General features: G+C 56.2%; 2 protein-coding genes across 2 annotated transcripts in view; both read left to right on the plus strand.

Moving 5' to 3' along the window:
• Nucleotides 1–8,749, plus strand: part of LOC147647177 (uncharacterized) — a 66,515-nt gene extending 57,766 nt beyond the window's left edge. The window contains exon 3 of the mRNA XM_086872425.1: nucleotides 8,122–8,749. Within this exon, the coding sequence (XP_086728551.1) occupies nucleotides 8,122–8,749 (628 nt within the window). The remainder of the gene's footprint in view (nucleotides 1–8,121) is intronic.
• A 7,043-nt stretch (nucleotides 8,750–15,792) lies between these two features.
• On the plus strand, nucleotides 15,793–16,701 carry LOC147647178 (serine/threonine-protein kinase pim-1-like). The gene is made up of 2 exons (XM_086872426.1): nucleotides 15,793–15,885; nucleotides 16,282–16,701. The coding sequence occupies exons 1-2, from the start codon at nucleotides 15,793–15,795 to the stop codon at nucleotides 16,699–16,701; spliced, it is 513 nt and encodes a 170-aa protein (XP_086728552.1).
• Nucleotides 16,702–17,153: the final 452 nt, after the last annotated feature.

The raw sequence follows: 17,153 nt of genomic DNA on the forward strand, positions 1-17,153 counted from the left end.
GGCCCTGTCAGGGGCCAGTGCAGCCCCTGCCCAGTTGGGAGCCAGGGCTGGCTGTGGCCCTGGGATCGCAGCAGGGCTCCCGCTCGGGGCTGCTCCTGTGTCTTGGGCCTCAGGATGCTTAGGGCCAGCTCCAGGAGCAGCTGCAGTGGGATGGATGTTGGTGCAGGAATCCTGATTCCCAGGGGCTGGGAATGAGCTCCAGAGGCCTGGAAGCCGAGGCACCTCCAGCTTTGGCTGCTGCTCAGCCATGCAAGGAGGAGCCCTGTGGGAAGAGCTGCTGGCACACAGCCCCACCAAGGGCTGAGCCCAGCACAGCAATTACCTCCTGTGCCTGGGCCCGTGCCTGCAATTGCCTCCCTTCCTTCAGGAAATGCTACCTTCCATAGAGCCTCTCTGTCCATCCCTTGAGAAAGGAAGAGGCACAGCTGGATCAGATGGAACCATTACATAGCAGGGAAGTGGCCTCTTCAGGAGGCAGTGCTTGTCAAAGACATGGAAGAGGATCAGGAAAAGGCCCAGGCTCTCTCTTGCCCAAACCACCACCTCTCCTGATCTGCTCAGAGATCAGGAAGTTGCAGAGGATCTCAAGGTGTGCATGGGCCATGGTGCAGTTTGGGTTCCCTGTCTGCTGATGCCAAATGCCTTCCTGCAGAGGCTGGGGAGAAACTGCAGCCAGGCCAGGCTGGGAAACAGCCCTGCAGGGCTTGAAAGCAGCAGCAGGGCAGTGAGGCTGCCATGGATCCCTTCCCATGGTGCAGGGCATGGCATGTCCAGAGAAAGCCCCTGACTGCTGCATCTCAGGAAAGGCTGAGGGAAATGTACCCTCCACGCCCTTTGAGCAGTTCCTTCTCTATTTCTTTCAGGATATGGTGTGACTCAAGTGGTTCTTTCTGTCCTGTGGCTCTGTTCTTCCCTCTCGGAGGACCTTAACAAAAAATAGTTCCATTTCCCAGGAATGGATCCCAGAAAAGCAATGCTCAGCCTGTGGGTACGGCAGGGACACACCACTCACCCCTGCGATGGGAGCTGGGCTTGCGGGCAGTGATCAGCAAAGGAGCTGGGAAAGTCCTCCCTGCAGACACACCTGTAACTCAACAGCCACAGAAGCTTCTGTCACCTGGTTCCTACCAGGTTGTCAATGATTATTCCTCGATGGGACACTGAGAACATACCTGCAGGAGGCTCCAAGGGCTTCAAAACTTTATGCAGCCAGTCTAATGGAGAATCCTTCCTGGGAACCTCATCTGGAAGGGAACACAGATCAGAACCATTCCATGGTGTGCTGGGATCCCCTTCTGCCTTAGGGAACTGGGCACTGCCAGGGGGTTGGGTAAGACCATGGGAGCCAGATGTCAGTGGACATGGCCAAAGCTGTAGAGGGGCCTGGAATGCTCTGGGCTGGCTCCTGGTCACTCTCAAAACTCTTTCCATGCCCTGTGCAACATCCCTGAAGGGTGGGTGCTCCCCAGCAGCAGAGATGGCAGCTCAAGCCTCAGCAGGGCTCAGGCCCAGAGGCACAGCAATTACCTCCTGGGACTGTGACTGTGCCTGGCATGGCCTCCCTTCCTGCAGCAGAGGCTGCCCATGAGCCACTGCTTCCTCCGGGAAACGCTGCCTTCAGCACAGCCTCTCCATCCACTTCTGCAGAAAGGGACAGCTGGATCAGATGGCAGCATTCCCCACTGGGGAGGTGGCACCTTCAGGAGGCAATGCTTGCCAAAGACTTGGTTAAGGACCAGGAAATCATATAAACTTTTGGGATTGGCCAGAGCCCTCCTTTCTCCAAACAGCTGCCATTTCTGATCTACCCGGAGACCAGAGAATTCTACAAGATCTCAGGGTGTTCATGGCCCATGGTGCAGTTTGGGCTCCCTGTCAGCTGATGCCAAATGCTTTCCTGCAGAGGCTGGGGAGAAGCTGCAGCCAGGCCAGGCTGGGAAACAGCCCTGCAGGCCATGAAAGCAGCAGCAGGGCAGTGAGGCTGACATGGATCCCTTCCTGCTGTGCCAGGCACGGCGTGTCCAGATGTGCAGAGAAAGCCCCTGGCTGCTGAGTCTCAGGAGGAGGCTGAGGGACATGGACCCACCACGGCGTCTCTCCAGATCACTCAACATCTTGTCTCCTGTAGGTTTGTTCCTCCCTATAGGAGGACCTTAACAGAAAGTATTTCCATTTCAGATGAATGGATCCCACAGAACCAGGGCTCAGCCTGTGGGATCAGCAGGGACACACCACTCACCCCTGTGATGGGAGCTGGGCTTGCGTGCAGCAACCAGAAAAGGAGCTTGAAATGTCCTCGCTGCAGACACACCTGTAACTCAACAGCCACAGCAGCTTCTGTCACATGCTTCCTGCCAGGGTGTCAGTGTTTATTCCTTGTTGGGACAGTGAGAACATACCTGCATGGGGCTCCAGAGGCAGAAAATCTTCATGAAGCCAAGCTGCTGGAGAAGCCTTCCTACCACCCTCATCTGGAAGGGAGCACAGATCAGAACCATTCCATGGTGTGCTGGGACTCCCTTCTGCCTTAGGAACTGGGCACTGCAAAGGGGTCGGGGAAGGCTGTGGGAGCCAGATGTCAATGGACATAGCCAAATCTGCAGAGGGGCCTGGGGAGCTCTGGGCTGGCTCTGGTCACTCTCCACCCTCTTTGCAGGCCCTGTGCAACATCCCTGGAAGGGCAGTGGGACCAGCCCAGGGCCCCTGAGGCCTCTCTCCCTCACACAGAGAAAACCCTCCCTAAAGCCCTGGGGAAAACCATCCCCAACACTTCCCAGGGAGAAGGGAGCACTGTCCCGGGAAAGGGGACTGAGGCTGCCGGCTCACCTGCTCGCCCTGCTCGCCACGGAGCAGCCTGGGTAGCCCTGTCAGGCAGGGCCACTGCCAGGAGGAGCAGGAGGAGGAGGCGCAGAGCAAAGGCCATGGTGCCTTGCCCTCTGCCAGTCCTGCAGCTCTTGCTGCCACCACTGTCCTGACACCGCTGTCCCAATGTCAGCACCGCTGCTGCCGCCGCCGCTGCTGCCACAACAGTCGTGGTCAAGGACTGACTGCTCGGTCTTTGTGGTGCTGGGCAGCCACGGGGCTCTGGGACCTCTGTGACCTCAGAGCCTGCTGTCACCTCAGCCTGCTGTCACCCCAGAGCCTTCTGTGACCTCATGGCCTTAGATGTCTGCCCCAAGTGTACTTCCATCTGTACTAGAGGACTGCTCTGACTGTGAATCTTTGACTTCATCAAAGGGTCATTGCTAAACAAAACCTTGGTTTTGCCTGCTGACATTGCTGGTCAGGCGCTGTCCCAGGAGAGGCTCTTGATGGTTGCCTCTTTTCCTGGGCATGGCACTGGAGGAGGTCCAGGCCCAGGTGATGCCACTGAAGGAAATGTGCCCTCAGCCCAGGGATGCTCAACACAGACTCCCCCAGCCCCTTGGGGCCCTGCCTCTGGTCACAGCAGCCCCTGCCTGGCTCCTGCCTGCCCACACCAGGGTCAGCCCTGCCTGCTCCTGGACATGGAGCTCAGCCAGGGCTGGTGCTGTGTGGGCTTTGCTGGTGGTACCAGCCAGACACTGGGGTGAGAGCTCCATCTCTTTATTGGAACAGAAGAGCTGTGCTGGGCCCTGCCCTGGCAGGAGGGACCCACCTTCAGTCCAGGCCACAGAGCAGGGCGGGTCCCTTCAGGGACACAGGGCCTTGCTTTGGGTGGTGGCAGCATCTGCACGGCAGCAAGCTGGTAATGCAGCTGTGACAGGGACATCACGGATGGGCATGGAGATGTGAAATGTGTGGTGCAGGTGTCCCTGAGGGAGGTGTTTGGCCTTTCTTGTGAAGCTGCAGAGGGGAACCTGTTGAGAGAGGAGATGGCTGAGGCCCCAGCTGCAGCTGGCACACAGGGACCCTCCTGCACACTGGGAGATTCTCACTGTGCTCACAGTTTCCCTCTGAAGACTAAGAGCTGAATGTGGATGGGCTTAGCAGCTGATCTGCAGGCCAAACAATTGAGTTAGCAAAAGAAGAAATTGAGAAAATACAAGTTTATCCATAGCAAGGAGGAAAGCAAGGCAGTTAGCATGGAAACCAATAAAAAGGGATATAAGGGGTATTTGCAGTTGTAATAAATGGAATTGGTTCGTGCTAACTAAATTGTAACTGTTATTAAAGTTATTATTTGAAACAATCAAGAATCAGTGTTACAAAGCAGATGTACCCCTTTGCAGATGTTACATGTCAAAATTAAGGTACAGGATGTAGTTTAGAAGATAAATGGTGTCTCAAGACCAAAATCGCCTTGAGATGGACCAAAATTAGAACAAATTTAGGCATTGGGCCTAAAGATGAGTAAACATAAGGCTAATTAATAGACTTACATAACACAATGCTCAGTATGTATGCACAAACCTGTAAGGTTATCCAAAGGACAACAAGGAAGAAGAGAAGCCTTCGCCAAAAGACCACCAAAAGAAGACTGAAGACCCCCTAACAACAACTGAGGCATGTGCCGTGAAGAAAAGTGATGTAAAGTCAGAAAAACTTGAAATAGGAGGGAACTTAGAGGAAACATTAAGGAATATGTATAAGCATACAGTATATAAGTTTAGCTTGAAGTGCTTTGTTTTGAACTTGAGGCAGGGTGGGAAGCCTCTGTACCCTGGTCAGTTTTGCTTATGCTTTAATCATACTTAATTACTAGCAGATTATTTATATAAATTTCAATTTTTATTAAACTGTAGTATTTTACTAAACTGTATTCTTTTATACCACATTACTATTCAATTTAGTAAATTGTATTCATTTTTAATTAAACTGCCATTAACCCAAGGGACCTAGTTGTCAAAATTCTAATTTCATTTTTAGCAATATTTTAACAAAGAAGGCTGTTACAACAACATTGGTATTTACCAAACATGACACAACATGAGGTATATTAATAAAGAAGGCCCCTTACGGTGACAACATTCTGCTGTTCAAACTGTAAAACATCTTTGTGTACTGATCAGGAGGTCACGATTTACTCTTTACAATCCTGATGCTGAATGTCTCCTGAGGAGGTCTGGTCAGGGAGAAGAATGAGCCCCTTGTGGGCTGCCCCTGTTTGGACAACCTGCTCCTCACCCCGAGCCTCAGCATGTCTAAAATCGCCCACCTGGGACTGACATCCCAAAACATTGAAAACATTTCTCTTTATAATTTTTCTTTATAATTAAAAACTAATTAATTAATAAAAATAAATTTTTAAGTTTATAATACTATTATTCTGAATTTTTATAACCTAATTTTTATATTTATATAAAAGAATTGATACATTTTGCGCAACTAAAAACATTATCGGTCCTTGGTTCCAAGTTCCACAATTCCCTTCATTAATTAATTGGTCACTATTTCTCCCTCTTTATGCTAATTACACATATTTTTAGTCCTTTGATCATCATTTTTATCATTTTCTCAGACAGGGTAAAAGGGGCCACTTTGGGGTCCATGGGGACTTTTCTGAGGAACATTTGGGGCAGTTTTGGGTCGGGGGACGGAACTTAGAGAGAACTTGGGGGTCTGGAGGACACATGGGGAGCCGGGAGGGCACTTGGAGCGGCATTTAGGGATTCTGTGGGACACTTCGGGGTTCGGGGGAGCACTTGGGGGTCCAGGGGGGCACTTGGAGGTCAGGGAGGGGAATCTGGGGGCCCTTCGGGGTCCCAGCGGGCACTTGGGGGGCTGTAACGGGGAATCTCTGGGCCGCGGGGGATGATGGGAGTTGTAGGCGCCGGTATAATGAGGCTTAATGGGCCGCGGAGCATCACGGGAGTTGGAGGCTCAGCTCCAATAGGTTCCGGTGGGACGCGTGGCATGACGGGAGATGCAGTCCCGGTCGGAATAGCGCTCTATGGGCGCCGCGGAGCATGATGGGAGCTGTAGTCCCGGAAGTGGCTCGGAAGGCGCGTTCGGCGGTGTGGGGAAGCGCTTGGAGAAGACTTCTGCGTCCGAGCTGCAGGTGCTCTGGGCGAATGTACACGGCTCGGGAGCACTTGGGGGGAACCTGGGGAGCTGTGACCGGGCTCTTTAGGTCGCGGGGCACGGCAGGAGGTTTGGGCGCGGAACTGTGTTGTGGGATGATGGGAGATGAATTCCCAGGAGTGGCTGGAAGGGGAATCTGTGGGGTCGGGAGCATTCAGCGATCCAGGGACACTTTGGGGGGCCTCGAACGGGCGCTGAGGGGGCACTCGGGGATCCTGAAGGGTCTGGGGGACACATGGGACCTATGGGGGGCGATCCCGGGGTTCTGGGGAGCGCAGGGCATATTCCCAGTTCCTCACAGCCTGGTCTCAATTGCCCCCTGGAGGCTCCTACTGACTGCCAGTCTGATCCCAGTATGATCCCAGTCTGATCCCAGTATGATCCCAGTATGATGTCAGTACACAGCCAGTGCAATCTCAGCCACTGCCAGGATGATCCCAGTCCAAACCAGTCCCTGCCAGTGCTGCCACTCCTGGGATCCCCCAGCCCTCTCTGTGTTCCCCCCTCCCACATCTCCCCAGAGGAGCCCCAAGGGCTGGCAGTCCCCAGCCAGGGTCCCCAGCCAGCCCCAGGTTGGATCTGCAGCCCCCCATTTTCCCAGTTTCCCTCTCCTTTTCCCCGGGCCGGGTTCCCCCCGTCCCCAGCGGGTGGGAGCAGCGGAGAGCCCCGCGCTGCCCATCCCGACCTGTCCCGGCTCCATCCCCGCTCCTGCCGTGGGCTGTGAGGGGTTTGGGAACGGGGCACCGAGGGTGTTGCTGCTCCTGGGGGAGGAGAAGGAGGGATGGAAGAGGAGGGATGAAGAAGGAGAGGGAGAAGGGATGGAAGTAGGAGAAGGAGGTGGGGTTAGGGAGGAAGAGGAGGAGGAAGGATGGAAGGGGAGGAGAGGGAGGAAGAGGAGGGACAAAGGAGGATCACGGAAAGGAGAAGGAACCACAAGGTTGAGCACTCCTTGAATTCATAGCCCCCTCCTGTGGGATCATCACCCACCATCCCACAGGTGATGGTGGAGTGGGAGCTTTGCCCGGATATCCTGGGGGGGTCCCTGCGTTGGGTTTATTTTGCGGGCGGGGAATGTTTGGAGAATGTGGAACTCCAAAGCTGAGTGGAAGATCCTACTTGGGGGGACATTGGGGGGTCTCACCATCCCTAAGTGGGGAAATGGAAACAGGGGGAACTTTTTGGATTCCTGGCACTCCCAGCTGCCTGGGGATGGTAGGGACTGAGCAGACAGGTTGTCCCTAGTACAAGCTTGACTCCCAGCAGCTGGGACAGGCGGGAACCCTTGAACCTTCTCTTCTTGAAGACAGGGGAGACTAGAGATGGGGAACTCCTGGGAGGCATTTTCAGAGCTGAATATTGGTGTTTTTTGGAGGTTTTATGGACCCCAGATGTCCGGTGACTTCTAGAGATGAGCTTTGACAGAGGGACCTGCAAACTCAATGTCCTCATCCCTTGTATTTCCCCAAACCAGGATTTCCCATTCCCAAACCTTGGCTGGATGGAGAAGGAGGCTGTGAGGAAGAGGAAGATGTCCCAGGACACCGAGGCAGGTGAGGAGGAAGTCAGTGCCCCTTTCCCCCTCTCTCCTGCTCCATCTCCCAGCCCAGCCTGGCCCCCGGCTGCAGGACAACCCCGCTGCCGACGCCGTCCTGCCAGGGACGCACTGGGGGGATCTCCTTCCCCTTCCCTCTGGCACGGAGGCAAATCCCATCCTCTCCTTGTCCTTCCTCCCCCAGACAAGAAGCTGAGGATGGAGACCAGGGAGGACAAATCCCCACAGGAGAAGCTCATGGAAGAGGCTGATTTGAGCAGCTCCACAGCACAGGAATCCAATGGGGAGGAAAATCCCCAGAGATCCCGCAGGAGAAGGGGCTCCAAACGCTGCCTAGGGTGCTCTGAGGAGGAAAGACCCACCCTGTGCCGGGAAGGCGGCCGGAGATCCAGCCGGGGCTCTGAGCTGGTGGTCCATGAGCAGCTTCAGGATGGGGAGAAGCGCTACAAGTGCTTGGAGTGTGGGAAGAGCTTCAGCCAGAGCAACAGCCTGATCTGTCACCAGATGATCCACACTGGGGAATGGGCCTATGAGTGTGAGGAATGTGGGAAGGGCTTCAGCTGCAGCTCCCAACTCATCATCCACCAGCGCATCCACACTGGGGAGAGGCCCTACGAGTGTCCCGAGTGTGGGAAGAGGTTTCAGAGGAGCTCCACTCTCCTCAGGCACCAGCGGATTCACACGGATGAGAGGCCCTTCCGCTGCCCTGACTGTGGGGAGGGCTTCAAGCAGAACTACACCCTCATCACCCACCGGCGCATCCACACTGGGGAGAGGCCCTATGAGTGTGGGGAATGTGGGAAGAGCTTCAGCCGGAACTCCAGCCTGATCTGCCACCAGAGGATCCACACCGGGGAACAGCCCTATGAGTGTGAGAAATGTGGGATGACCTTCAGCCGGAGGTCCCATCTGACCATCCACCAGATGATCCACACTGGGGAGAGGCCCTATGAGTGTCCCGAGTGTGGGAAGAGGTTTCAGACCAGCTCCCATCTCCTCGAGCACCAGCGGATTCACACGGATGAGAGGCCCTTCCGCTGCCCCGACTGCAGGAAGGGCTTCAAGCACAACTCCCACCTCATCACCCACCGGCGCATCCATACTGGGGAGAGGCCCTATGAGTGTGGGGAATGTGGGAAGAGCTTCAGCCACAGCTCCAGCCTCAACACCCACAAACGCCTCCACACTGGGTAGACACCCTACGAGTGTCCCCTGTGTGGGAAGAGCTTCACCTGGAGATCTAGCTTGACCCAACACCAACGGCAGCACCAGTAAGGGAAGCTCTGCAAATGCCCCGAAGTACAGGAAGAGCTTTGTGCACTGCTCCAGCTTCATCCCCCCTTGGAAAATTCAAGGTTGGCAGAGACCTGGTGATCCATGTCCCTTTGATCCATGCTGGGGAGACACCTGTACCTTTTCCTGCCTATGGCAATGACATGATGTGGGATCAAAGAACGTGAGGGTCTGGCCATGGCCCTTTTGTTATATTCAATCCCATCTCAGGTCATTGCCAGGGGCAGGTGTTGGGGGTTAGGTGTCTTTTTTTTTTAAATTCTGGATTGCCCGTGGAATTTTTACCCATTAGTTGTGGGGACAGCCTAACTGTGGATACTTGGTGGGTGATTGACAAAAGGCAAAGAGTTTGGCCGGTCCCAGGGGGGGAAGGGGACGGGAAAAAGGAGGATGGGGACAGTTTGGGGGGCTTTCTTCAGCTTCTGAGAAGGACACTTTGGGTGCAGAGATGCTGCGGTGGGCACAAGAGAATTTCACCATCACCCACAAAGAGCTGCTGCTTTTTCTCCTTCTCCCCTCTTTGTTGGTGGCCTCACACCCCCTGTCCTGCCGGGATGTGTGGCAGTGCCAGGCACCGCCGTGGAGCTGCTGATCCACCTCAGCCACCGGCCCAGGATCTCAGCTCATCCCTGCTGTTCCAGCTGAGTGTTCCTCAGAGCCCTGCAGGAGCACCGGGACTGCCCGCCCGAGGGGGTTTGTGAAACAAAGCCTCTCCTCCATCCCTTCCCGTCTCAGCTGAGAAGGTTGTAACAGGGGCCCTGGTTCAGTTTTCTTGTTAATGCTGAAGTTATTGTTGTTTGTTTGCTTGGTTATAAATACTAATAAAGAACTGTTATTCCTATCCCCAGATCTCTTCCTGAAAGCCCCTTGATTTCAGAATTATAATAATTCATAGGGAGGGGGACTACATTTTCATTCCAGGGGAGGCCCCTGCCCTCCCTAGCAGACACCTGTCTTCCAAAACAAAGACAGATGGGGAGTTTCTCCATCCTCCTTACCCTTGTGGGGCCAGCAGTGCTCTTGGTTCCTCATGCTCTTTTTGTGGGGCCTTTTGTGTCTGTGCCCCTCCGACTTAGGGGGACAGGGGATATTTGCTGCCCCCTTTCTGCTTCTGGGAAGCCTGTGCGGGCTCTTTGTCCCTCTCTGATTTGGGGGTTGCCAGTGTTGTCACCATCCTGGCATCCCCCGGCTGCTCTTTGTCCTTTTCCAGGCCAGGGGTGTTCTCTGTCCCCTTGCAATTTGTGGGGCTGGCACAGGCACAATTCCCCTCCTCTTTGGGGGGGCTGGCAGTCTCCCCTTCCCCCTCTGACTTGGGGGCTGCTGTGGCCTCCATCCATCTCTTATTTTGGGTTGCCAGGTATTTATCTCCCTTCAGTTCGGGGGGCCCGGGGATCGCCTCCATCCTCCTCCAGTTTTGAGGGGCCTGGGAGAAGTCTCTGTCTCCCACCGATTTGGGGGGGACTGGTGCAGGCTCCACCCCCCTCTGATTTTGAGGGACAACCTGGAGGAAAGGCACCAAAATCTTGACAAAGGCTGAAGAGAACGCTCTGATTACCCCTTTTGCCAAGAGGTTCCCTTAGCTGAAGTTGCTAACAAGGACCAGACTCGCCAGCCCGCAGTGGGTTTTGTGTTGTTTTATTTCCTGGGCCCTCAGTCCTGCGTGGGACACGGGAACTGGGTGCTGCAGAGGCTGTGGCAAGGCATCAGAAATGCCCGCCCAGCACCCTAGGGTGGTAGAAGATCTGCTCCAGCACTGGCCGGTCCATGGGGTGCTTGGACAAACAGCAGCGGATCAGATGTTGGCACTCTGGGGAGAGAAGGCAGAAAGCGGCGCTCACTTGCAGAAGGCTCCTGCCCAGCTGCTCCCGGCGCCTGCAGAAGCCGGGCCACGCTGCGTGTGCTGAGAGCTGCCCTTGGCGGGAGAGCGGCACGGCAGGACAAGCGTCCCCTCCTTCAGCCAAGCGTGCCACACCCAGCCTGCCACGGGCCACCTGCTGCAGCCGGCCCTTGAGGGCACATGGACGTCCCGCGCAGCTGCGGGAGGGCCGGGCTGGGCTGCGCGGTGCCACCTGCCAAAGCCTGCCTTCTTCAGGCTGCGTACCAACCTGGAGAGACCTCCTGTGGGAAGAAGAGCTGCCCCAACACGGTGTCACGCTCGTTCTCGAAGGGCAGGAACCCGCACACCATCTCCAACAGCAGCACACCCAGGGACCAGATGGTCGCCCCATCGCCGTGGTAGCAGCACAGGCCAATCCACTCGGGCGGGCAGTACGTGCGTGTTCCTAGGGGAGACGGGCGGCGCTGCTCAGGCGCAGGCTGCTGCCTTCCAGAGCCTGGTGCCAGCCTCCTGCCAGAGGCAGGGACTGCAGCCATGGCCACAACTTCCCCCCAAGGCCTGCCCGCCTCCCCCTGACAATGGGCCAAAGCCAAGAATCCATTCTGCAAGGCTGACAACGCCAGCGGAGCAGCCCAAGGCCTTGTGGGCCTGCCAAGCCGAGGAGCCAGGGCCCGGCTTTTGCAGCCCCTTTCTGTCGGCAGGGCCGGCAGCCGGCTCCTGGGGCACAGCACCTGCCCCGTGCCACAGGGCAGCCGGCAGCCGGCTGAATGCCGCACCCCACGGACCAGGAGGGAATGGGGCTGTGCAGTGCCTGGCACTGGGAGCAGGGCCCGCGCTCTGGGCTCACCGGCAAACTGTGCAAAGGCCCACTCCTGGAGGAAGGTGCCGCAACCGAAGTCGATCAGCTTCAGCTTGCCAGTCTCTGGGTTGATGAGGAGGTTCTCTGGCTTGATGTCCCTGTGCAGGACGCCGCTAGCCGTGCAGTGCCATACGGCCTCTCTTAGGGATGGAGGCTGTCAGAGATAGCGGAGGCTCCTGGCACCATGGACGTTCTCTGACAGCCTGAGCTTCTTGCACGGATGGCGGGTCTTCTCTGCTGTGCCATCCTTGCAAGGCTTGAGGCTCTCCCAAGGATGGTCAATCTTGCTGGGAGCATCCTCCTGAAGGGATGGTAGCTTCTGAAGAAGCTGGGCAAGCCACAGCAGGGCAGGTGGCCTCACCTCATCAGCTTCTCCAGTTCTTTCCACAACGCCTGCCACATCCCAAAGTAGAGCGGCACAGATGTCCCATTGTGTGCCCAGTGCCGGATCATCACTTCCTGCAGCTCTTGGGCCACTGCCATGCAGGGACCGCAGCTGCTGGAGCTCTCCAGAGGGCTTGCGGGAGCACCTGGCCGCCGGCGAGGGGTGGCCCGAGGCCTGGAGGACCTGGGAACTGCAGGGGCTGCTTGGTTCCTCCATGGGCCTCTGGGCCTAACCCTGGGGCGCTTCCTCGTCTGACGCCTCCACGGTTTCCAGTGGCCACCGGCCCAGCAGACAGCCACAGCAGCCAGCAGCAGGACAAGGGCAGCCATCAGGACACCACCGTCACCCATGGCTACGGCACGTCCCATGGCGACTGCACTGGCAGCTGCAGGGGCTGGCCCGGTTTATATAGGGCTGGCACGGTGATGTCACAGTGCTGTGGCCAGGACAGCTGTGTGACATCACGGCCCTGCGTCACCCCAGCTCTCACCAGTTCCACGGGAGTGAGGAAGGGGCTCCCTGTGGGCACTCGAGCACCCTCTGGAGCAGAGGAGAAGGAAGATTCTTGTCTAAATAGGACACGGGGATGAGGAGGGGAACGGTGATGCTGTCACCTCCTTGCTGGCTGAGCATGGGACATGGATTGTCCAGTCGGGGATTGCAAAGTCCTTGAACAGGACAAGCCCTGCTCAGCAACATGGAAACCATCGGTGTGCTGTCCACTACATTCCCATGCTGAATCCGAACTTGGATTCAAATCTAATTCTGTGCCTCTTTCTGGGAATTAAATGGATCCTATCCCATTGAAAACCAGTACCTTTAATACTTTAGGTTTCTCTGACTTCAGGGAATTGAGGTGCAAATAAAATGAAAGGGTATGATGGAGTTTGTGTCTGCCTAAAATTGACACTTTAATGAGAAATAAAATAGGGACTGTGCCCATAAACTGTGCGCAGTATAGGGACAAACTGCAAAGACCAGGACTACGGGCAGACACAAAAATATACAGGGTAGGTCTGAGGACAGAGTCTGAGGGCATGGGTCCAACCACAAACTGGGGTTAGAAATATGCAAAATACTGCAACAAATAACAACCAATCAGGGGAGAGAACCGGGAACATTCTAGAAACATAATCTTATAAGGGGTGAGATGATTAACATATTAACTGCCATAATCCCTTTCTCTTTGCCACAACTTAAACAAATGCTTCCCAAGGCTTGAACTTAATCCCTCTTTTTTTTCTGGGTGAAATTCAGCTGGCTTGGATCCCCAGCGAGGCACATTCCCATATCACATTAGTCAGTTCTTCACCCAACACTCCCTGTCCCGTTCATTTCACACCAGCACTTCTACTCCAGAAGGATTCTCTGAGGGACACAATAAAAAGTCTCTCATGGAATGGGAGGATCCAGATTTAACAAGTGGGAAAGAGATTAACCCCACTATCTGTTTAACTGGTCCCAAGGGTGGAGACCTGAAGGAAACTCATGACTGGATTCAGGTCATAGATCTGCAGATGCCAAGGAGATATTAAATTATCCTCCTTGGAATTAAAGCTGGGAATTTTTCTTTCTCTGGAGCAGTAAATTAGGATGTTGATGGGCCCCCCTTCTCTGCTCGCTCTGACCCTCCTGCCCCAGCCTCACTCGGTTCCATTCACGTTCCTCATGTCAGGGACACTCTCCACACAGATCATGGCTCGGATTCCTTGGATCCTCAGCACTGTTTCTCCTGGATTTTAGCCAGGGCTGTCCCTGGTTTTGGGGCAGGCTGGAGCGTGTGGAGCTTTCTGCAGCCACCGTTAGGGGTGTGTGTCTCCCTTTTCCCCAGCAATTTCCTTCTGTCTTCTCCTTCCTGACGTTTCTCCTCTCCACCTCTTCCAGCTCCATGCCATGTTGACAGGAGCTCAGAAAGAGCAGGAAAACAGAAACAAGCTCCACAGTGAATTCCTGGAAGAAAAATCCATGGATGTCCGGGAGGCTGCTGTGGCTCCTTCCTGAAAATCAGGGCTGTTGGGAGCACGGCACAAGGTGTCCCAGGACTTAGAGCTGGACACTGAACCCTCCTGGATCTCCTTGGCACCCGTCCCAGGCAGGGATGGTCCTGGATATCCTCCTGGATCTGCCCCAGGACGGTCCCTGCTCCCTGGGGTGGGATGGGACGGGTAGAGGACAAGGAATGAAGGTCAGGAGGAGAATACAGAGATGCTTCTTGCCACTGCAGCAAGAAATTTGGTGCAGTGAAAGCTCAGCTGGAGATGAAGGTGGCCAAAAATGTGAGGCACAATAAAAATTGACTTGTTAAATCCATTAATAAAAAAAAATTAAAAAATAGAAATTACATCATCCCCTTCCAGGATGTGGGTGGTCACCTGACAAACACGGACACAGACACAGTGCAGGTTTTCTAATGTATTTATTGCCTCTGTCTTCAACACTCACCCCTCCCTTCCCAGAGGAAAACACGCATTGTACCAAGGGACACTGCAAAGTCCTTGAAAAGGGCAAGCCCTGTTCAGCAGAAACCAAACCACCCCTGACTGAACCACAGCATCCCCATCTTGAATCCAAACCCAGCATGTGCCAGCTCTTGGGAAGAGAGGAACCCCATGGCAGTCAAAACTAGAGCAGTGGGACAAGCATGAGTGCTCTTTGGAATATCCAGATTTATTTAGAGCAGAGGCTCTGCAGAAGTTGGTGAGCTGCTATGAGAAAACTTTTGCAGTCCTCGCCAGCCATTTCAGGAGAGCTCCTCAGAGACAGAGGAACTTCTCCTCCCTTTGTCTCTGGGGGATCTTCTCTGGCACAGGGTAGTGGTTGTTTGAAGTTGGTGCCACTGCAGAGTCCTCGGAGCCGGGGCTTGACACAGGTGGTAGCAGCACTCTTCCTGATGTGCTGCCGCTTGCTCCAGGGAAGGATTCATTGCAAGGGGCTGAGCTCCGGTTCTGATTTCCAGGCTTTTCGAGGCCATGTTCATCTTCAGGGATGAGCCAGGGCTGTGATCCCTGAATTGGGTGGGGCCGTGATGTCACAAAGGGGCTGAGCGCTGGGGTGATGCAGGGCCGTGATGTCACACAGCTGTCCTGGCCACAGCACTGTGACATCACCACGCCAGCCCTATATAAACCGGGCCAGCCCCTGCAGCTGCCAGTGCAGTCGCCATGGGACGTGCCGTAGCCATGGGTGACGGTGGCGTCCTGATGGCTGCCCTTGTCCTGCTGCTGGCCGCTGTGGCTGTCTGCTGGGCCGGTGGCCACCGGCAACCACGGAGGCGGCAGACGAGGAAGCGCCCCAGGGTTAGGCCCAGAGGCCCATGGAGGAACCGAGCAGCCCCTGAGGCTCCCAGGTTCTCCAGGCCTCGGGCCACCCCTCGCCGACGGCCAGGTGCTCCCGCAAGCCCTCTGGAGAGCTCCTGCAGCTGCGGTCCCTGCATGGCAGTGGCCCAAGAGCTGCAGGAAGTGATGATCCGGCACTGGGCACGCAGTGGGACATCTGTGCCGCTCTACTTTGGGATGTGGCAGGCGTTGTGGAAAGAACTGGAGAAGCTGATGAGGTGAGGCCACCTGCCCTGCTGTGGCTTGCCCAGCTTCTCCAGAAGCCGCCATCCCTTCAGGAGGTGGCTCCCAGCAAGACTGGCCATCCTTGGGAGAGCCTCAAGCCTTGCAAGGATAGCACAGCAGAGAAGACCCGCCATCCATGCAAGGAGCTCAGGCTGTCAGAGAACGTCCATGGTGCCAGGAGCCTCCGCTATCTCTGACAGCCTCCATCCCTAAGAGAGGCTCAGCCAGACCTGTCAGCCTGCAGAAGGTGCAGAGCCCAGGGACAGGTCTCCCAGCTTTCTTGGACCCTTGGACTTCAACAACATGGGCGTGACCCTGAGCACTGACATGGCCAGGGAAAGCCCCCAGGTCCAAGTGGGAGCCCAGCCTGATCCAGGGGAGCCATCTCAGGAGCAGGTGGAGGAGCAGCAAGTGTCCTGGAGCCAGCAGCTGCCGGACCACAGCTCCCAGGTGACGGTGCTGGATGTGCCAGCTGGCAACAGCCCGTGCCTGGTAGAGGAGACAATTCTCGAGGGAACAGGGAGTTTCCTCCATCTCCAGGAAGCTGCTCCCATAGAGCCACCAAATACCAACGAGGCTTCTGTACCAGCAGGTGAGACCTGAGGAGCTGTCTGAGGCTGCCATGGGGCTCTGGAGGGGCATTCCCAGGCCAGGCCAGGGCCTCTGAGAGCAGCCTAGAAGCAGGTCAGAGCAAGGTGGCCGGCGCTGGCTGGGGCTGCTGCACATGCGGACACTCGGGGGGTTCCTGGCAGCATCAGGCCCTGTGATGGAGGCATTGTCTTCTCCTCACAGCCCGATGGCACCTGTGTTCCACTGGAGATCGTGCTGATGGAGAAGGTGGGCTTTGGCTGCCGCAGAATCATCCAGCTCCTCGACTGGCTCCAGCTGCCTGACAGCTTCGTGCTGGTGATGGAGCATCCGGAGCAATCTTGGGATCTCTTGCACGTTCTGCTGGAGCAAGAGTTCCTGAGCGAGGAGGCGGCGTGCTGGCTTTTCTGGCAGGTGCTGGAGGCCGTGTGGCACTGCACCGCCTGCGGCGTCCTGCACCGGGACATCAAGCCAGAGAACCTCCTCATCAACCCAGAGACTGGCGAGATGAAGCTGATGGACTTCGGTTGCGGCACCTTCCTCCAGGAGTGGGCCTTCACACAGTTTGCCGGTGAGCCCAGAGTGTGGGCCCTGCTCCCAGTGCCAGGCACTGCACAGCCCTAATCCCTCCTGGGCTGCGGGGTGCGGCATTCAGCCGGCTGTTGGAGATGGTGTGCGGGTTCCTGCCCTTTGAGAACGAGCGTGACATTGTGTTGGGGCAGCTCTTCTTCCCGCAGGAGGTCTCTCCAGGTTGGTACATGGCCTGAAGCAGGCAGGCTTTGGCAGGTGGCACCGCGCAGCCCAGCCCGGCCCTCCCGCAGCTGCGCGGGACGTCCATGTGCCCTCAAGGGCCGGCTGCAGCAGGTGGCCCGTGGCAGGCTGGGTGTGGCACGCTTGGCTGAAGGAGGGGACGCTTGTCCTGCCGTGCCGCTCTCCCGCCAAGGGCAGCTCCCAGCACACGCAGCGTGGCCCGGCTTCTGCAGGCGCCGGGAGCAGCTGGGCAGGAGCCTTCTGCAAGTGAGCGCCGCTTTCTGCCTTCTCTCCCCAGAGTGCCAACATCTGATCCGCTGCTGTTT

This window comes from Cyanistes caeruleus, unplaced genomic scaffold (genome assembly GCF_971803275.1).
Source record: "Cyanistes caeruleus unplaced genomic scaffold, bCyaCae1.hap1.1 HAP1_SCAFFOLD_65, whole genome shotgun sequence".
In the NCBI taxonomy this organism is placed as follows: domain Eukaryota; kingdom Metazoa; phylum Chordata; class Aves; order Passeriformes; family Paridae; genus Cyanistes; species Cyanistes caeruleus.

Coding starts and splice junctions, on each gene's coding strand:
- LOC147647178 (XM_086872426.1), top strand. CDS start 15,793: ATGGGCGTGACCCTGAGCACTGACATGGCCAGGGAAAGCCCCCAGGTC. Junction 15,886..16,281: donor GGGAGCCATCTCAGGAGCAG/GTGGAGGAGCAG, acceptor TTCTCCTCACAG/CCCGATGGCACCTGTGTTCC.